At 35.6% G+C, this 20,013-nt stretch overlaps 1 protein-coding gene across 8 annotated transcripts in view; it reads left to right on the top strand.

Annotated features, from left to right (window-relative positions):
• Positions 1-20,013, top strand: part of CGNL1 (cingulin like 1) — a 56,981-nt gene that overhangs the window by 28,903 nt on the left and 8,065 nt on the right. For all 8 annotated transcript variants that reach the window (XR_004753676.1, XR_004753677.1, XM_035336287.1 and 5 more), the window contains 6 exons: positions 10,141-10,347; positions 10,544-10,648; positions 12,757-12,909; positions 13,346-13,516; positions 14,654-14,815; positions 15,603-15,692. Coding sequence is in view for 6 of the 8 variants with exons in the window: in XM_035336287.1 (XP_035192178.1) it covers positions 10,141-10,347; positions 10,544-10,648; positions 12,757-12,909; positions 13,346-13,516; positions 14,654-14,815; positions 15,603-15,692 (888 nt within the window). In the remaining 2 variants the exon portion in view is untranslated. The remainder of the gene's footprint in view (positions 1-10,140; positions 10,348-10,543; positions 10,649-12,756; positions 12,910-13,345; positions 13,517-14,653; positions 14,816-15,602; positions 15,693-20,013) is intronic.

A 20,013-nucleotide genomic window follows, 5' to 3' on the forward strand; every position in this document is an offset into this window, starting at 1 on the left:
GACCTGGCTTTCCCCCTTCCCAGTCTTTCATTTTCAGCCTTCCTTTACTAGCTCTGTAAAAGCCTGGTATGTTTTTGATCAATTTCCAGTGTGGTTCTGCAAACAGTTGGGATGGTGGGAAAAGGAGAATGCACAGCCAGATAAGTGTTACGGTAGAAGGAAGGGTGCAGGCACTCCTGAAATAGGGATGAGTATTGGAAGCATCCTGATATATGGAAATGATATATGGAAAATCTGGGAGGCAGATCTGAGTTGTTTTGCTGTGTCTGTTCTGCGCATGGAAAGGAAGTTGTTTGGTGGTCATCATGTATGTTTTTAGTCATCCGTTAAATGAAATACGAAACAAATTGTGGAATACTGGCTGTGTTGTCAAGAAGAATAAGAAACATGCCTGTATAACATGCCAAAGATGGATGTTTTTATACTGTATGTAGAGTTAAGAAAGCCTCTGACCAAAACTGTCCTGTAAAGTTCTCTGAGCTGTATTGCTTCATATCTAAACACAGTGGAGGAAAAATCTATTTTATCTACAGTAGTCATTTGATAGCATTGTGAATCTGATTTGGTTGGGACCATTTCAATGGCTGGGTTGGGAACGGGTAGGTTTTGTTTTGTTTTTCTTTTCTTTTTGAAAGTTGGTGAGAGCCTGTGGGGTCAGATACTTTTTTAATACCATCAAGAGAATCTATAATCCTTATCAGCAGAAGACAGTGTATTGTCCTGTAAGAAGTATGAGTTTCTTTATGTACGTGTGTGAAGTGTTAGACTAAGCAAGTCCATTCAGTGTGGTAAAATATGAACACTTAACCAGTTAATATTTTACTCTAGTTTTGCAACAATTTCCGACCTTGAAAAAAAACTGTTAGTATAAGCCAGTCTGAGTATGTCATGTACATAGCTAAGAGGATAATAGGACATGGGTATAGCTATTTGTTGAAAGGTTAATGCTTTTCTGGCTCCGGATATCCTAACTGTGTAAATGTTAGGATGTGCTTAAATTGGGAAATCTTGTTTAGTATGTTCTCTGTAAAAAGGAGTTTAATTCTCAGTTTTATAATGTAGGCCTTTACATCTTTCATTACATCTTATAAATCAAAATTGAAATAGTTTTGGAAATAGTGTTAAGGATATTATACCATTTAGATCAGTGAAAATGGCCTGGCAAGAAGGAAAGTCTTGTCTCAACTGTCACAGGTGAATGATTTTTAACCAATTAATAGAATGACTTTAGCTGAAATGGAAGGAAAAATAGCCTGACCTGTTTATAAATTTATACATTTCCTTATTGAGTAATCCCTTGAAGTACAGCTGAGGATTCAGGTTGGTTGCAGTGTAGCTCACTAGGAGATAAAACTACACTGAAACACAACACTGACCCTTTTAATATGTAACTAATGATAGTTAAATTCCAGGGGCTGAGCCATGTATTACAAGTAGGCTAAACCTCCTTTTAAAATTATGGAAAGAACGAATATAATCAGTTCAAGGTAGAAAAGTAGTAAGTAAAGCCAGTTAGACAATTTAGTCTCTTCCAATTTTTTTACTTTTTGGTAGCAATAAAAATCCATTTTGCTTTCAGATGGCCTTCATATTCCATTTTAAGAGTTAAGAGATTTTATTATTATTATTGCTAAACAATGTTACTGTTTCATTCATCTGAGGGACCTCCAACTATTATAAGAAATTGTGTCTACGGTAAAAAGAATTGCCAAAGTGGGGAAAAATACCTGAACTACAAACAGAACTACAAATAGAATTAAAGACCTGTTATTTACATTCATGAGCTTTAAAAACTGGATGACCATACCTGAATAACACACATTTCAGAAGTTTTCTTTACTGAAGAGGTAGTAAGAATTGGCAATCAGAGGGCTGTCCCTGTGTTGAGGCTCATTCTTGCTTAGACCCCTTTTCAATATGTCTTTTCCCTTGGTTATGTTTTGGGGTATGGTTGCTTTTTTTTTCTTTTCAAATCACCTCCATGTTAGCTAGGAAAAAACAGTGTCTAGTTGTTTTATTTAAACTTGATTTATTTACACACAAAAAGGAGAGGAAAGGACAAAAGAAAGAGTATTGATTTCTCTGTAACTGCATCTCCTTCAGCATCATCTGGGGGAACTGGGTAGATCTGAATCTGTGAACTCACATAAATCTTTCTACATGTAGTTCAAGAAGCTTAATAACTTATCCAGCACCAACCTGAAAAGGTGGCCCAGAAGATTTTAGAGTTTTCAGCAGAGAATATCTTCCCTGATACCTTAAATGTTCCACACCAGGAACAAAGTGAAGGGAGCAGCCACACCATTCCCTTTTTTTTCAGAAGGTTTTGGAAGATTATCATGTCATTTACTTTGATTCCACACGTATAACGTATAAATATGAAAAGAGTATCTGAAAGCCTGTTACTTCCATTAGAAAACCTTTATTTGTGCTGTAGTCCATTCTGTATGGAGATTGATTCTTTAGATTTGTACTTCAAGTATGGTGATTAGAGAATGAACAGTTAATTGGTTGAATTCAGTTTTAGTCAGCTGAACTTTATTCAAAATATAAAATTTTGAAATTTTATAAAATATAATTTTTTCTGAAATTTACGTGTAGTCAGAAAATTTGGCTAACTTGTACCTAATCAACATTGAACTTAAACAAAATGTAACAGTTTTAATAAGCTGTGAATGAGGCACTTAGCTTCCCCTCATTAGCCCCTTCCATATTGTGTGTAAAAGGTCTCTAAAGGTCGTGTGCTGCACAGTCACTGCTGAAGGGGAATTTCACCAGCTGAAACACCTAAGTCAGCCCTAACCATTTTTTTTAATGATCAGTTACACAACCACTCATGTTTTTGCCAGTGTTAAGGGTGTGGTAGAAAAGAAGGTGTGGAGCTACAGAACATTTTCTGCATTCCTATCAAAGAACTTTTTTTCTCTACTTAGATGGAAATAGAATATTTCATTTGAATCTCCAGAACCATGTTTGTGTGTTCTCTCCAGTTTCTTTAGGTTTGACATAGTAATTGGTAGTGGGAAGGATTTTGGTATCTTTTGTGCTGAGCTCCACCTCTGATTCTTTTCACTGCTTTCACCAAAGTTGAGAGTAGGATGGTATATAAATACATTTGCTTCAACAAAATGTTCTGACTCTTGTTACACAAATATTTATTGCTTTATTAATACTTTGTCTTGATTAATTTTAGTATACTTAAAAATATTTCTGCACATGCATACAACTATATGAAAGGACACAAAAGAAAACTTCATTAAACTCATTTTTTGTCAGGCAAAACACCTGAAAAAAAGTGAGGGAATTGAATTCCACTGCTGAAGTTCCCTTATGGAGAATAACTTCCTTAGGCCCAAAGCTGAAAACTGAACGTGACATGCATATGAACCAAAGCAGTTGTGACTATGTGGGCTCAGAAGAGCAGACCTAAGCCAGGTTAAACTTTATAAATCAGGTGCACATACCAAATCAAACAGTAAACAGGTGCATGCATTCTCATATCTTCTTCTCATCAGCTACAAGTTAAAAGTAGCTTTGTACTCTTGAATGAAATATTCTAACATCATATTTTATCAACATAGTTCAGACTTTGGTCTGTTCCTCCACTCAGTACATACTAATAAAAACTTATTCAGCAGACAGAAAATTATGTCAACTGTTTCACAAACTTAAATTCTCCACATAGCTGCAAGTTCAGTGAGTAACATTTTGCTGTGAAACCCACAGATCCATTCAAATGCACTTGTCATTTAGGTTAAATTTTCTTGATGAGGCTTCGAATATTTAGAATAGCTACCTTTAATCCTACTATGTGACTGAAAGAATCGTTTATAAGTCTCTCAGTCTACATGATGACTTAATCCAGTTTAATTTCAGAAATTTTGGAAACTGAGATAAGCAAATTTAAAGTTAGGCCATACTAGCAGGTGTATGAAGAGGTGTTACCCTGATCAAGATATGTGTGTTAGAAATAGTACACTGAAGTTTACCAGTATATCTTGCTTCCCTTACTGTGAGGTGAAGTGAAACCAGCTTTAACCACAAAAGCACAAGTTTGCCTGTATAGAACATGGGCTGTGTGTCCCAAGGAAATTTAACAGAAATGTATAACTTGCATTCCTAGTTTTCAGAATCCTTAGCTTTGTCCATGAAGTGGTTCTTTAAATTTCTGTTTTTGTTACAAATGTAATGTCTGTTCCTTAGAAATGCAGTATTTTGCTATAGTTAGAGGAAACAAATACAGCATCCAGTATGTGAGCTTTTTTTTTTCAGTGGCAGATTTTGTACTTAGTACTGTATTTTCACAGAATCACAGAATCATCTAGGTTGGAAGAGACCTCCAAGATCACCCAGTCCTACCTCTGACCTAACACTAACAAGTCTTCCACTAAACCATATCCCTAAGCTCTACATCTAAACGTCTTTTAAAGACCTCCAGGGATGGTGACTCAATCACTTCCCTGGGCAGCCTATTCCAGTGACTAACAACCCATTCAGTAAAGAAGTTCTTCCTAATATCCAACCTAAACCACCTAAACCTCCCCTAGCGCAACTTTAGCCCGTTCCCCCTCGTCCTGTCACCAGGCATGTGGGAGAACAGACCAACCCCCACCTAGCTACAGCCTCCTTTCAGGTACCTGTAGAGTGCGATAAGGTCGCCCCTGAGCCTCCTCTTCTCCAGGCTAAACAGTCCCAGCTCCCTCAGCCGCTCCTCGTAAGCCTTGTTCTCCAGACCCCTCACCAGCTTCGTTGCCCTTCTCTGGACTCGCTCGAGCACCTCCATGTCCTTCTTGTAGCGAGGGGCCCAAAACTGAACACAGTACTTGAGGTGCGGCCTCACCAGAGCTGAGTACAGGGGGACAATCACTTCCCTGGACCTGCTGGCCACACTGTTTCTAATGCAAGCCAGGATGCTGCTGGCCTTCTTGGCCGCCTGAGCACACTGCTGGCTCATATTCAGCCGACTGTCAACCACTACTCCCAGGTCCTTCTCTGCCTGGCAGCTTTCTAACCACACATCTCCCAGCCTGTAGCACTGTTTGGGGTTGTTGTGCCCCAGGTGCAGGACCCGGCACTTGGCCTTGTTGAACTTCATGCAGTTGACCTCGGCCCATCGGCCCAGCCTCTCCAGATCCTCCTGCAGAACCTTCCTACCCTCGAGCAGATCAACACACGCACCTAACTTGGTGTCGTCTGCAAACTTGCTGAGGGTGCACTCGATCCCCTCATCCAGCTCATCGATAAAGATATTAAAGAGGACTGGCCCCGGTACCGAGCCCTGGGGGACTCCACTAGTGACCGGCCTCCAACTGGATTTAACTCCATTCGCCACGACTCTTTGGCCTGGCTACCCAGCCAGTTTCTAACCCAACGAAAGCGTATGCCAGTCCAAGGCAAGAGCAGCCAGTTTCTTGAGGAGAATGCTGTGGGAAACGGTGTGAAAAGCCTTAATGAAGTCAAGATATTTTCTGATACCTCATATGATTTTGCACTCTGCCTGTGTGGCTTGTGATTTTCACTACTGTGTGCTCTTTGATATAAGAATCAAATCATTACCACTTGAATCTCTTTTATCTCTCAAACTTCCTTCCTTTAAAGAAGCTGAGTGCCTATAACCATGATAATACAGATGTAGTTTAGGCAGTCACTGAGGACTTTGCATTGTGGGACATCATTACAACTGTTTACTTTCTTCTAGATAGGCTTCTTCTCTTTTTATTTTCAGCTTTTCTCAGAAGTCTGCAATCCGTTTCCAACTTTTTACCTAATGTCTTTAGCTTAAATCTGCTGATAAGGCTTGCTCAGTCTTAAATCATGAGTTTAAACATGATAAAACTACAGTTTGAGAAAGCATAATAAAATGAGAAAGTATAATAAAATGTTTCATGCGTTCAGAAATATGAATAAGAAGGTATGAAAGTGTGTAAGAAGTCTACAAGTAACAGGTATTAAGATGAAAGTGTTATTGTTTCAAAGATAGAAAAGGTGGAGATTTGGGTGCAAAACAGCCTAACCATAGTGAGTAGAAGACACTGAATGACCTGAAAGACTGAATGAGGTTAGACAAATTGGAAGGAAAGATCAAGAAAATGCAGGCAAGCAAACACAATGAAAATGCTGTAGAGTTTTTACCTTACATAAATGTAATGATATTACACTTATTGGTAAGACATTTGTTTATTAAAACATACTGCAAAAATTAGTAAGGGGGAATAAGAAATCATGAGCGTGTTTTATATAACACAAGGAAGAAACTGTAATCTTGGATTTGAGATGATTTTAAGATCCAAAAAACCCACTTCAATACTTTTAACACCCCCCACCTCCTTTTTTTTTATTATGGCAAATATTCCTGAATATACAGTATTTCCTTCCAGCTTTTGTCATGAAGAATCTTGCTTAACCAGTTTTATCTGTTTTGTGCTCTGATGTGTTTACATACATAATCTCATTTCAGCTCTCTGAAGAGGGTCATCCACAATCCAGTGAACAAAAGGTCGTGTTATATTAACAATATGTTTGTTAATGTTTCATTTTCACCTTAAATGAGTACTTTCTGACCTTTACTCTGTTCTGTTACCATAGGCTTAATTTGTATAAACTTTAGTTAAAATGATTGACAAAACTTTACCAACATCCCCAAATATTAATTATAACAATTCTGAAGTCTCAACTACTGTTGGCGCCCATGCTTAATTCATTGATATAGTCATAGGGTTTTTTCTTTTTCCTATCTAAACCCATCTGTGGTTTGGAGACGTGAAGCTACATGTGCATTTTCTACTCAAAGAACATCTGAATTCTATTTGTGTAATTTGATTTCATTTAAATTTCACTATCAAATTGAAGATGCTCATATTGTTGATTTTTTTAATATCATCCTGAATGTTATCTGAGAGGTGCTCTTTCATGTCTTACATGTACAGTTGTGTAAGGTAAAAATAGGATAGGATAAATACTTCTGTGTTCCTTTTCAGGCTTATCTGAAACTAGTTGAAAAGATATTGAAAAATAATGTATCGTGATAGTTGAATTTCAAAGAAAATGTCTTTCCCCGAAAGATAAGTAAGAAAAATGACCACTCTGACTACAATGTAGTAAAGATCCCCATATATACTAAGAGTTGTCGTAACCTTTTGAAAAAGTGTGTGTGTATTTATTTATTGTTGGTATCTTTCATGACATACTCTTTCAGGGTAAAATAAAATAATTTTGTAATTAACACGTCAGAGAGTTTGTTTGGGAATAGTATGTTCATGTGAAAGTGTAACCCTTATAATAAGGCCAAGGTCATTAGAGTTCTGTGGAGATGTGCCAGTTAAGTACTGGTCACACAGGCTGCTCAAACTTTAGATTTTACATATATATCCAATTGGTTTCCAGGATTTTATATAAGGCTTATGGATAATGCTTGCAACTTGCTCTACCTGTATTACTCTACCTTTTATACAGATTCACCCTGTATCTTGGAAACTTACTGAAATACATCATGAAAAAGGAGGAAGAATACCAGTTCAGTTTAATTTTAGTGGGTATCCTCAGTGCATACAGTAAGACAGGGGGAGCAGATCTCTAGATATCACAATATCAGTGTAGGCTGAAATTAATTTTGAACCTCTTAGGTTAAAAAACGTATGTGCATGTATGTAGATTTGAGGGGGCTGTTTTTTTTTGTTTGTTTGTTTGTTTTTGGTGTGTGTGTACTTCTAAGAAAATAAAGCTTCCTGTGTTGGGAAATCAGATCAAAACAGAGTAGATGAGGTATGATAGATCAGGTACAGCATGTGTCTGCTTCAGTCCTCTTGCTGCGCAGCCCTGCGTAGGCGTTTGGATGAAAAAGAACAGACAAATCAACATTCCTTTCCTTGAACTCCCCAGCATGCCTCGGCTGCTTTCACTCAGCTGCAGAAAGGGGAAATCAGACAAAAAGGAGCCTCTGGTAGAGTGCTTGCTAATTAGTAAAACTTTGCTGTATGCAAAAAGCAAAAACTAAATTAATATATAAATGCTATTGAAAAGGATGTGAGAACTTAAAGCATCAGCAGAAACCTATTTCATAGCTTTTTAACTGTCATATACTTGGAAGAACAAGTTTTTTCAGTATTTTCAAAAGACTAGAACTTGTCAGCCTGCTTATGCTGCCAGTTTTTGTGTAAGTTCATTGACCCTGTAGACAGTCTGAGTGTTTTCTGAGTTACTGCTTTATCAAACTAATTTGCATGTTTTTAAAGCTGTTGCTTGCTAGAAAACAACCTAGTGAGGGCACACTTTGTAAACACCCTTTTACAGAACTTTGCTTATCCCTTTGGAAGGGAGGAGGGGAGAATCAGGACCTACAATCAAAAGTAACATAACTGAAAGAGATTTTTGTGCTTTCCTAAAATATTTCACAAAGTAGTGTCTTACCAAGCTACTCTGGAGGATTTGTTTTCACTCAGATAAACATGACTTCACATGCAAAAATGCTATGCCTCAGTAATTAACGTGTGATTACCTAATCACCAGATAATGTAGAGGCCAAAGTTATAAATGGATTCAGAAAAGATGAGAGAAATTAATGGATGATGCATTCATGCAGGGAAAGATGAGATGTGGGAGTGTGTTATGGTTCTACCTATAGTTGTTCCATTTTTTCCATAAACATCTGCTGTGGCCACTGCTGCAGAAAATACTGGTCTAGATTGAGTCATATGGTAGTAGTTCTGGTGCTCTTGCTATTATTTAAAGTTTTAATGCAGGAGGTGGTGAGCCTATACACAAGAACCAGATCTTTTTATGGAGTTACCGCTTTGTATCAGACTCTGAAAGCTCAAGAGCAAGAAGGAAAAAAACATCTGATTCATTTTTTTTTTTAAATGGGATTCTTACTAATAAATCAATGAAGAACAAAGAATTAGGGGTTTAGAAGTACATACCTGGTCTGTGTAATATAACAGCATAGGTAGTATAGCAATATAGATACATACCTTGACTTACAGTTTCCACAATAGTAACAAATGAAATGCACAGTCTTTTAAATGGGAGAGTGTGTTTCAGGAGAGGGTAAGTGGTGAGACAGAGGTGATAATTAACTCTGAGAAGTTGCGTGCTGCAACTTTAGGCAGTTGCCCTGCCAAAAAATCTGTAACTACATGTGATAAATTGTGATAAGTAGTTTATTTTAATTTTGTCTTTGTGTTGTGTATTTATTCCTGTTTCTGAAATAATATACAAAGTGTATCTGTTTGAATACAAGGTGAACTCAGTAGCTAAACTCCTTCCATCCTCAGGCAGTGACTGGAAACCAAGCAGAACTTCTACTGAATAAGCATAGCCCCAAGTGTGGGTTGTAAGATATGCAGATAGAGCTGCACCAACACCACTGTAAGGTACTTCCAGTCTCTGCTGCTTGTTCATGCCTGCTCACTGTCTGCTGTGCTGTGCTGGCATAGCCTTTTGTGGAACCATGTTTTGAGATGGATTGGGGCATTTCTTCCAGTAACACCTCAACCTGCCCCCCACCCTTTTATCTCAGTCAAGATAATTTCTTTATAAATAAATACACTTGTGTATTTATATACATATATACACATACGTGTTTATATGTGTATCTTAAATTTGATTCTGTTCCCAACGCTGATTCACTGTGCAGCTCCAGATACAGCTGAATGTAGAATGCTGTACATTTGTGTTTGGAATGGGCAATGGGGCAAGACTGCCTAAATTTTGTGCTGCTGTGGGAGACACTCCTCACCAATATGTTATTTCTTCAGTGGCCATATGTCTTTTGATATCTGTTTGAGTTTTTTAGATTACTTGTAAATACTGAACACTGGGATGTGATCATGCAAGTAATTTAAGGCAATAAAGAAGTAGTTCAAGTAAAAATATGCAATGGCAGGCATGAGATTGTTTGTGTACTGTTACTTTATCATGTAGCCATGCCAGAGGAAAAAAAAAAAAAACACCTTCCTTGTGTGTTCTCCTACAGTAATCTTGAAAATACATTTTTGTAATTATATGCATTTTAATTTTAATTCTTTGATGTTTTAATGCTATATCCTAGCTACATTTGCTGTGGTGCTATGTGAAACTTCTGTCGGAAAATAACATCCATTCATTTTGCTTTTTTAAAAACATTGCATAATTTGTTTTCACTAGAATGCTGCTGTCCTTGCTAGTGAAAGAAACACTGCAGAAGAGATGCGAAATAGTATAGAAAATCAAGTCAAGGAGCTGACGAAGGAAAATGAACAGTTGAAAAGAACAGTTGATGAGCTAGAGAGTAAAAATGAAGCGTTGCATAAACAATTTGATAATGTGAAAGGAGAAGAAGATTCAGTGAAGGAAAAAATAACGAAATATGAGGTAAGCTGAGAAAACAACCTCCTAAAGTAGTCTCCTTCCTGTTGTCATGTAGAGAAGTGTAAATGGGAAATATAAGGTAACCAGTACATGTTTTGTACTTTTATATGCACTTGTTAAGTAATACTGGTTGTCTGTTCGTTTTCAGATGTCAGATTAGAGGCCTTGTATCTAACTATATCAAATAATATAATTGCAGGAAGAGAAGCAACAATTAGAAGAAGCTTTGAAACATGCTGAAAATGAGGCAAAAGATTTGGTGGTGTTAAAAAGATCTTTGGAAAGCCAGCTAGAAGATATGCAGGTAAGAACAAGAGCAATTTGGAATACTTAAATTTTCAATTTCCTATTTACCTGAATCACCATTGCTTTCTACACTGACATCTCACTAACTTTCTGCACATACACATCTAGAATTAATCAAGGCCAGAGAACTATTAGCAATTATACGCTGTCCCAAGGAGTATGATTGTGCTCAGAGTGCACATACAAACTGTTTGAATGTAAGTTGAAAAGTAGTTGCTCTTTGGAAAGAAATGATAATACATACATACACCAAGATACAATAACATGTACACCAAAAGCTTTTGCTTTTTCCAGTCACTGAAAAAGGTAGTCAACCAGAAGGAGATTCTGGAAGGTGACAGGTTCTTTACTGGGTCCAGGAAATGCTTAGTCCTGTGATTTTTATGGTACATCAGCTGGCTCAACAGATAAGATGATGATTTACAGGATAGACATGGGTATGAGAGATTTCAACAGATGTGGGAAAATGAGAACATGGATACTTGAAATTCAATTCTCATGATATTCTGAAGCAGAGTTGCTACTGTAAGTTCATAGTTGAACTAACTAAAAGTAAACTCAGTGAAATGGAAATTTCTCCCTGGAATAGGTCTGGTATTTAGGATTGCATTTTCTGTTAGAATAATTATGATTAAAACTTCACAGCACTCTCTTAATTTTAGTAATGTATTTAAGATTTGTTTTCTGATCCTTCTTAATAATAAGCAGTGGAAATAAAATGAGGATGGAAATGGGAAGATGCAATACATAAGAAGTACAATTTTTCTTTTCAGGACATCAGAGTATAACTCAAAAGACAAAAAGCTATATTTCAGTCCTGCTACATTATCTGGAGATCAGGCAAAAGTTAGCAAGACCTGAGGAAAACTGAGGTGACCCACTGTTTGCGTCAGGCCTCCTGTTATTATTTTCTTTAAATATTGTCATTATTCAGATCTATATATTGGTAATTGCCCTAGTTAGTAGAAGATTTTTTTTTTCCTCATATAAGTAACTTTTTTTTTCATAACTCTGGAATAGAAAAACTGATCAGATTAGCTCTGATGTTTAAAGCCTTTTCAGCATACTGCAAATGCAAAAACTTCCCATTGGCACCATTATTCTGCCTCAATATAGTTCACTGATCTGTGCCTGCCCGGTTTGTTTCTCAAGGATGTGTAAACAAAAAGTAAAGTTAAATGATCTGTGAAAAGCTGATGGAGAGGGGCACATGATGTTTTTATAGCCTGCTCTAATATGGCGTGCTAGCAGGGTCCCAAGAATTCAGCAGCTTTTAGAACTAAAGTACTGAAGTTCAACCTTTTCAAGGTTCTTAAAATCCTTTGGTGCAATCTAAAGTAATTCTGTCGTAGATTTAGGCTTTGTAAAACAACATCTACTAGCCCCCAGCATGTTTTAGTTTTATGAATACACCTCTTAGGCCCCTGCCATTAATTCCTATTTGTGTCAGAGGTATCTTTGTTCATAGGTTATATAGGCAGGTGAGAAAGAGAACAGATTTAAAGAAATCTCTAACTTTTAACGTTTGATCATGTACTTTCTTTTGTGATTCTGATCTATCTTGCCTTTGTGATTAGTGATTTTTACTTTATTTGTGATTCTGATCTATCTTGCCTACGGAAATGCTAATGTATTTGCACATTTAAAGCTTTTTGAAGTGTAAAGCTACTTGAAGTAAGCACCATCAATATTAGTTATTCAGCAAAACTCTAAATTTCCAATAACAAAACTAAAATTTAACACTGTGTTTTGGAATGCTTTTTATAACTTACGATGATTTTAATTATTTACGTTTTTCTTTTGGAGCAATTTAAACTATTTGTAATCTGGTTTCGGTCAGTTTAATTGTGCCTCTCAGACTTCATAAAAAACAAATTCCTTCCTAATCTTGTAGTTTCTATTTACAGTAGGGCCATTAAGGTATTTTATTATGAAGGGAGAATGAAGAAGTGAGGGTTCCAACTTTTTTTTTTTTAAGTTAAGCTTTGTGTTAAAGTTACAAGAACAGGTGGTATTACTGCTGCACAGGAGTGCTATATAACATTCCTTTAAAACCTTAGAAAAGAGGGTCCATTTTCATTATATGTATCTTTTAATTTACTGCAGGAGAACATTCAACGTATTTCGCAGGAACGGCAACAGTTAACCCAACAGTTAAAAGATGAAATTCACCAGAAGGAACAGCTGAAGAAGATAAAGAGTGAAATGGAAAATGAACAATGGCAATTGAACAAGACCATTGAAAAGTTAAAGGAGGAGGTATGAGCTCACTTCGAAGAGGCTGCTATTAGTCTCTTCAACTTAGGAACTATCAATACAAGCTCTCGGGGCTGGAACTGTAGTTGGAACACTTATCTCAAAATCCTGTTGTAAAGCAGTTCTGTTTTATTAAAACAAGATCCTAGGTTTTAGTTGAGATCTAATGTATACTACAGACCAAAGCCAGTTCTTGGTCAGCTGTATTTCAGAGACTGACAGCTGATTTTCAAATCACTTCTGCATTAGAGCCTTAGTTTACCATCTATGTGTAAATCATACAACTTAACACTGATATGCTGAAGTGTGACTATACAGTTAATTTCTTTGTGAATGTTTATTTGAAGCTGGAGACAAAAAACATTTGGTGTATTAATCATGACAGAACTTTTTGTAGCACTGTTTTAAGGAAAAAAAAAAAAGTGTACATTTTTCCCAGATGGCTGGAGTGGTAGAGGTCTCAAGAACATCAACTCTGGAGCTTCAGAGCCAGCTTGATGAATACAAGGAGAAAAATCGCAGGGAACTTGCAGATGTGCAGAGACAATTGAAAGAGAAAAACCTTGAGGTAGAAAAATCACGCCTGACAACCATGAGAATGCAGGATGAGGTAATGACTCATAAGTTCAGTGACAAATTTTAACCTTTGACCTAAAATTCTGCTCAGATTATTTTCAAGACAATGACTGTTTGCTACCACAATTTTGTATACTTCTCAGGAGAGACTGATCTCAATCAATGTGCTTTTGTGTTTCGTTCTTCATAATGATGATCAGTGTGTTACTGCCAGGGAAATGGCTTCCTAGATATGACAGATAACTGCAGTGTTTAATGGATGAATGTCTCTAAGTGATATGACAAGTATTCCATTAATGACCTGCAGCTCTTTTAATGCCTGCTGCTGAAGGAATTGGGAATATAGAAGTATTTTTAATTAAAAAACAACAACAACAAACACAAAAAACAAACAGCACCAAAACAAACCAGCAGCTATGTTACACTCTTCCCCTTAACAAACTTGTTTGAAATTCAGCTTAAAAGAACAGTAAGAAAAGAAGTAGAAGTAATAGAGTAAAGTGTGGTTCCTGTATGTTATTGTCTTCTGTATATATTCCATTCAGTGATGGAGAGCTTTTGTAAGAGGATGGAGAGTCATAATGAAATATGAAAGATAAAATTGGGATATTGAGAACATGTCTCTTCAGATACTTCAGATAACTTTATTGAGTACATGACCTTGTTAGAATAGGAAATGTTTCTTCTCAGCAAATAGCCCTGATACAACTAGCATATCTAGGTATGTTAGTAATTGTGGCATCGGTTTAATGTTGTCATTGATATACCTCAGACAGTATAAACTACATACTTAAAAGCTGAAATATTGGTAGTCTAAAAAGGAGAAGAATATTGTGAAATTTCCAAACATATAGATACTTACAAAATTGTAAAATTTGCGCTTGCTGTAATTGGGTATAAATATATCGATAAATATACTACTATGCAGAATTGTGACTGCAAAACTTGTAGTTTGAAACATCTCTAGAGCTGATGACTTCAATCTATGTTTATTTTCTTGGTGCCATCTTGTGGATACAACAAAAATTACCATGAAAAGCATGTCATTTGGTTCAATTCCAATTACACTTCTGGATCTGTCGTGATTGTAGTCAGTCCCCTTTACTGACACATTGCTTGTTTATTGAAAATGTAGTATGTAGCATGTTATCATGCTATCTTTTTGTTTCAGATGCGTCTCATGGAAGAAAACTTGAGAGACCACCAGAGAGCTCAAGATGAAGCAATAACAAAAACTCAGCTGCTGGAACAGACTGTGAAAGGCTTGGAATATGAACTGGAGGTCAAAAACCACTTAAAAGATGATCGGGCAAGACAAATCAAATTAATGGAGGTAAAAAACCTTATTAGAGTTGTTTAAAATAATGTTATTTCATATGAATTCTGTCAGAAGGAACAAAATAACATTGTGGAAAATTCATGAAGTATTAATGCAGGACTTTTTGGTATATTCTTAAGGAGATCTGTTAGCAAATTCATCATAGCATAATGTGTTCTAAATTGCACTTGTTCTTTCATTACTTTCTTTAAATTGCTTTTAAACTAATTTTCATTAATCAGGCAAAATTCTAAAATTTTCATTCATAGACCCCTCAGAACTTCAAAAGTTCTTAGAAGTATAAATTCTGTTTAGCATTTAATACTGATTCATTTCATGAGCCTAAATAGCATAGCTATTCTAACTATGTTGTTATGGGTTAGGTTCATAATTGTTCAGGTTAATTAAACTGTCATTTAACTTTCATAAACAAATGCTTTTATACATTTTACTCATTGTGATTAATGGAAATAAATATGTCTTCCAAATGTGTGATATAACTTAAAAAGTCTTAAAACAGTCTCTAGAAACATGTCTTTAATTGCAAACTTTTACTTTCTTGAAATTGGAGTGATTAAAAATAATATTTATATTTTGCTTCTGTTAGAGAAACAATTTAGTTTTAAAGTCTTATCTATTACCATTTTTTTCCTAGATTCTGTACTTCAGAGACATTTTCCTTTTGAAGTCTATTCTTTCAAACTGTTTTGAGTCCTTAAAGTTTAAGGAAGAATGGCCTGGTAGCAATCCAGAGAGGATGGGAGAATAGTATGTTGAAATTACTTTTCTTTGTTCCATTTAGGACAAATTATCTCACCTGGAACTTGAGCTTGATGAAGAAAAGAATAATTCAGATTTGTTGTCTGAGAGAATCAGTAGATGCAGAGAACAGGTACTCAAATGAGTTTACATTGTTCAAGGTTCATAAACATGATTAAATATACTCCTCTATATCATCAAAGAATATTTTTTCCTATTTTCCTAACTGGAAAAATGAAACACATGTGAGTTATTAATAGCCCAGGATCCATCCACAAAAGTAATTTCATATCATTAAGAGAACCCTGACTTATTATTTCTATTGCTGTAGACATTCATATTCTGTACATTCTTTGAAAAATATGTAGTGTTTTACCCACTCAATTTTTGAACTAGAGCTAGCTCAATCTCTTAGAGCATTGTAAAATAGAAGATACTTAATTTGAGCCTGTACATGAGGGTCTAGAAAATGTTCTGTGGCTTAGTTTAATTCTAAAAGATACGAAACTGATGCATAACTCATTAGAGCATGTCTGTTACTGTAGCTTTGTATTAAGTATCATATCTCATTAGTGATTTCCTAGAATCTGGGTGACAATATGCACTGAGGTACAACCCATAATTGTCTATTCTGTTTTCATTTTTCTTTCTGTAGAAAAAATAATTGCTGAAATTCTACAGAACAGCTTTAATTTCAGAGCGAGAATAGAATATAACGTCTTAGTTTCAGTCTTAAATGAAATGGTTTCTTCCAGTGAGACAGAGTTTTAAAGTGAGACAGAGAGAGTTCCTTTTGTGCATCCTTGAAACACCAAGGCACCCATACTACTCTGTTGGGACTCAGGTTACTGAGATTCTGTTTGACTGCAGTAGAGTCTTCTGATATTATTTCACTGGTATTGTACAGACTCAGAGTTAGTGGGTGAAATAGAATGTGAAGGACCCATAATAATCTGGGGTCATGCTATTGTTAAATTAGGAAGTCTTTTATGCTGGAGTTTTTGCCTGTGTTGTAAGCCTGGGATAAAAGAACCTTACTGATAGCTGCACTGGTGAGTACCATAGTAACTTAACTTGCTAGCTAAATAGAAATCTAAAATACAGATGGGTGACAAAAGTGTTACATAATGAGTAAAATAAATGTTTATTTTGAGGTCTGGAGTTTCTCATTTCATGCATGAGTTACAAAGGTTGCTTTGTTTTGATTTAATGCCAGAATGACTAAGTAGTCAAATTACTAAAGAGTATTTCAGGGTCTGCTAAGCATTTATAATGACATGAGAAATGATAATGGATTTGTTTTGGTAATAACTGTGTTTCTGTAACTTTTTTCTTCAATTTTAAATATATTTTTAATACACTAATAATGAAGTATAATACTCAAATTTCTACTAAAAACAAATTGAAATGACTACTTATATTTTACATAAAGCTAAACATTTGAATAAACGCTGCCAAGGCTAATGGTTCACATTTCATTTACTGTGAAATGTTATCCCCTTTCTTAATTTAAATACACTTCTGAATCTGGGAATGGCTGCATGAGACGTTCTCATCTTCCCTACCTCATTCTTGAGAAGTACCACAACCTTGTGAAAACTTCAATTTTTACTGGTTTCCTACTTTACAAAAAATCCGTGAGCTTCACTGAAAATTCAGCTGATCTGGATTCATCATTCCATCTTTCTGCTTTTCTTATGCGATTGCTGATACACAAGGAATCCTGTTCTTCAGCTGTAATCTGTTTATATAAGATAGGAAAGTGCTTGTGGGAAAGAAGTGGTCTCCATCTACCTCTGTGAATAAATACTCTCTTACTAAAAAATCTCTGGAGTGAGTGCCAGTAACTTTGCTCACTTCTGCATTGATTTAGCTTAAAGGTGAGATTTTCAGTAACTTTTAGTCCTTTACAGTAACAATTGTGAGTCTCTAATATATTAAAAAGAAATATGCTAAGGAAAAAAAAAAATCTTATCCTTGTCTTCAATACTTCGGTGTCCTTTTTATTGCAGAACTTTATTTTAATCTTTAATATCTTGTAGCTATTATGTTTTGAAAAAAATCATAACTGCAGAAATGTCATCTTGATCCTCTGTTGCATCTTCTTCATCTTCATCGAAGTTGGTCTTAACTTATTCCTGGGCCCTTCTCATTACTGAAGAAAGCATTAGACCCTCTCTGTTGCTGGGAGGAAGTCTTTAACATATTTTTCAAGAAAGATGGATCATATCCTATTGGTTTTTAAATAAGTTATTAGCAGCACTAACAAACATGCATAGAAAGCTAGAGTGCGAAAGGAGCAGAAACAGAACACATCTTAATATCTGATGTTTTTGTCCACAAACAAATGAAATGAAATACCATTTTGTTTTTGCACACAGAATTGAAAAACACTTAAGATAGCCTCATCAGTGATTGCGTTCTGTGGAAATGCAAACATGAATCTATTGACTTCAGAGTTGTTTCCTGGAAGTGTGAAGTATAGACTATTTAGTTTCCATGGCAATTTTAGAACAAATTCAGGAAGATAAAGTTGCATTGACTTGGATCATCCACTTTCTTTTAGTAAAGCATTCCCCATGGATAGCTAGCTGTACACCTGCTCCTTAGCTGGCACCAGGTGTGGGAGGCAAGCAAATGAAAAAGGGGAAATGAAGGTTGCTTTTCAATTATGAAGGATAAAAAGGTTTTGTTTGCCTTTAGCCTCTTTGTTAAATACCTTTTATATACTTGCAAACTGAGCTTACATACTAGGTTAATATATATATATAGAGAGAGAGGCATATATATATACATTTTTTTCCCACTAACAGGAAACAGTCTGAGAACCAAGTGTGAGATGGTAATAAAATCTAAAAATTAAAAATGAAATTATATTCACTAATAATTAAATTAACAGCTGCTTCTAATCCTAAAGCTGGCACAAAAAATGCTGTATGTCTAATAAAACTTGGTAGAATCTGATGCTTCTCTCAATTCTTTGTTGCTAGCATTCTTCAAATCCAGCTGTGATAACTGTTGCCTTAAGCTACAGAGCTAGTTTATTCTTTTAACATAATTAGAATATATTGAAGGTAGAACGTGAAGCACAAAGCTCTGCATGGTACATAAGTGAAATGTTTGAGCGCATTGTAGCAGACAACTGTTTTTCCTTGGTGCATGTTAATAATGTTTACTAAAGAAAAGTACAAGAAGACTGAAAACAGTTTCCATTTCCTCCAGCAAGAACTGTCCTGCTCCTCTTCTCTTTTTACAAGCTCTTTTATATTTTTCCACCTTGTGATCCTAATCAGATATAGTGCTTTTTCATTCTACCCCTGTTTTTTCATGAGATTGCTTTTAAAATAACGTGTCCAACAACAGCAGCAATCTTCTTGGAATTATAATTGTCCTCTAAATAATTCCTTAATTTGAGGTCTGGGGAAGATTGCACAAATTTGTCACAGCTTTCGAGCACAGTAAGAGCACAATAGAACTTCAGAGTGGTCCATTAAATGAGTTCTTAAGTATAACAAAAACCCTTTCTTCAGTTTTTAATTAGTCATTCACTTTACTGCAAATTTTGCTTAATTTTTTCTGTGTCTGTCTTCATTGGCTAAAGCAATTTCAGTAGAATAAATGTGTATATAATCCCTCACATGAGATTTTTTTTTCTGTATATATGTCTAGATCTGCATATACATGGAAAAATGTAATATATGTACATAGAAATAAGCTCTTATGTGAGAGTTTACCTACATATGTAATCTAATCTATATATATAATACACACACACAGAATAAGTATGTATAAGAGCTGCATTTATTCATTAAATAGTCCTTCAGAATGTGTTGGTGCTCATTCTCTCCCATAAGTGAGATGCTGGATCATATCACCACAGCTCTTGCAGATTGTCTAAGGCTCTTTTTGAAATCCTTGTTTAAACTAGATGGGTTTATGTTATCTGGAAGTTACTTGATCCAGTAATTGCCCCTTTAAAGATATTTTCCTAGAGCACAGGAGAGTAAAGATTTAAGCGCTCTGTCATTACATAACTTGGCTGATATTTAATTAGCGTATTTAAAGAAAACGAGAAGTCAATGTCTCTCAGCTTCTGGGCAACAATGAAAGCTTTTAGAGGAAATTAACCAGCTGTTGCCAGAGCACAGCCATGTGCTAGCATTTGTAGTCCAGTATCTGGTATGACCTTAGTTTTCAGGAATGCCTTCTGCTCTGAAAAGATACTGACATAACATATGCAACTGCATGCATTACCACCGTTATTTGTATTCGTATATTGGTTTCAAAGCTATAGAAGCAATGTAAATTACTTATTTTAAACATGTTCGCTGAAAATGTGGCTTTTAATACTACATTAAAAAAAAAAAAAGCCTAGGGTAATATTTTGTGTGCTCTGTTTATTTAACCTTCATATTTTCAGCATTGCCTTTTTGTTTATTTTGTTTTGTTTTTGC

This window comes from Oxyura jamaicensis, chromosome 10 (genome assembly GCF_011077185.1).
Source record: "Oxyura jamaicensis isolate SHBP4307 breed ruddy duck chromosome 10, BPBGC_Ojam_1.0, whole genome shotgun sequence".
Lineage (NCBI taxonomy): Eukaryota > Metazoa > Chordata > Aves > Anseriformes > Anatidae > Oxyura > Oxyura jamaicensis.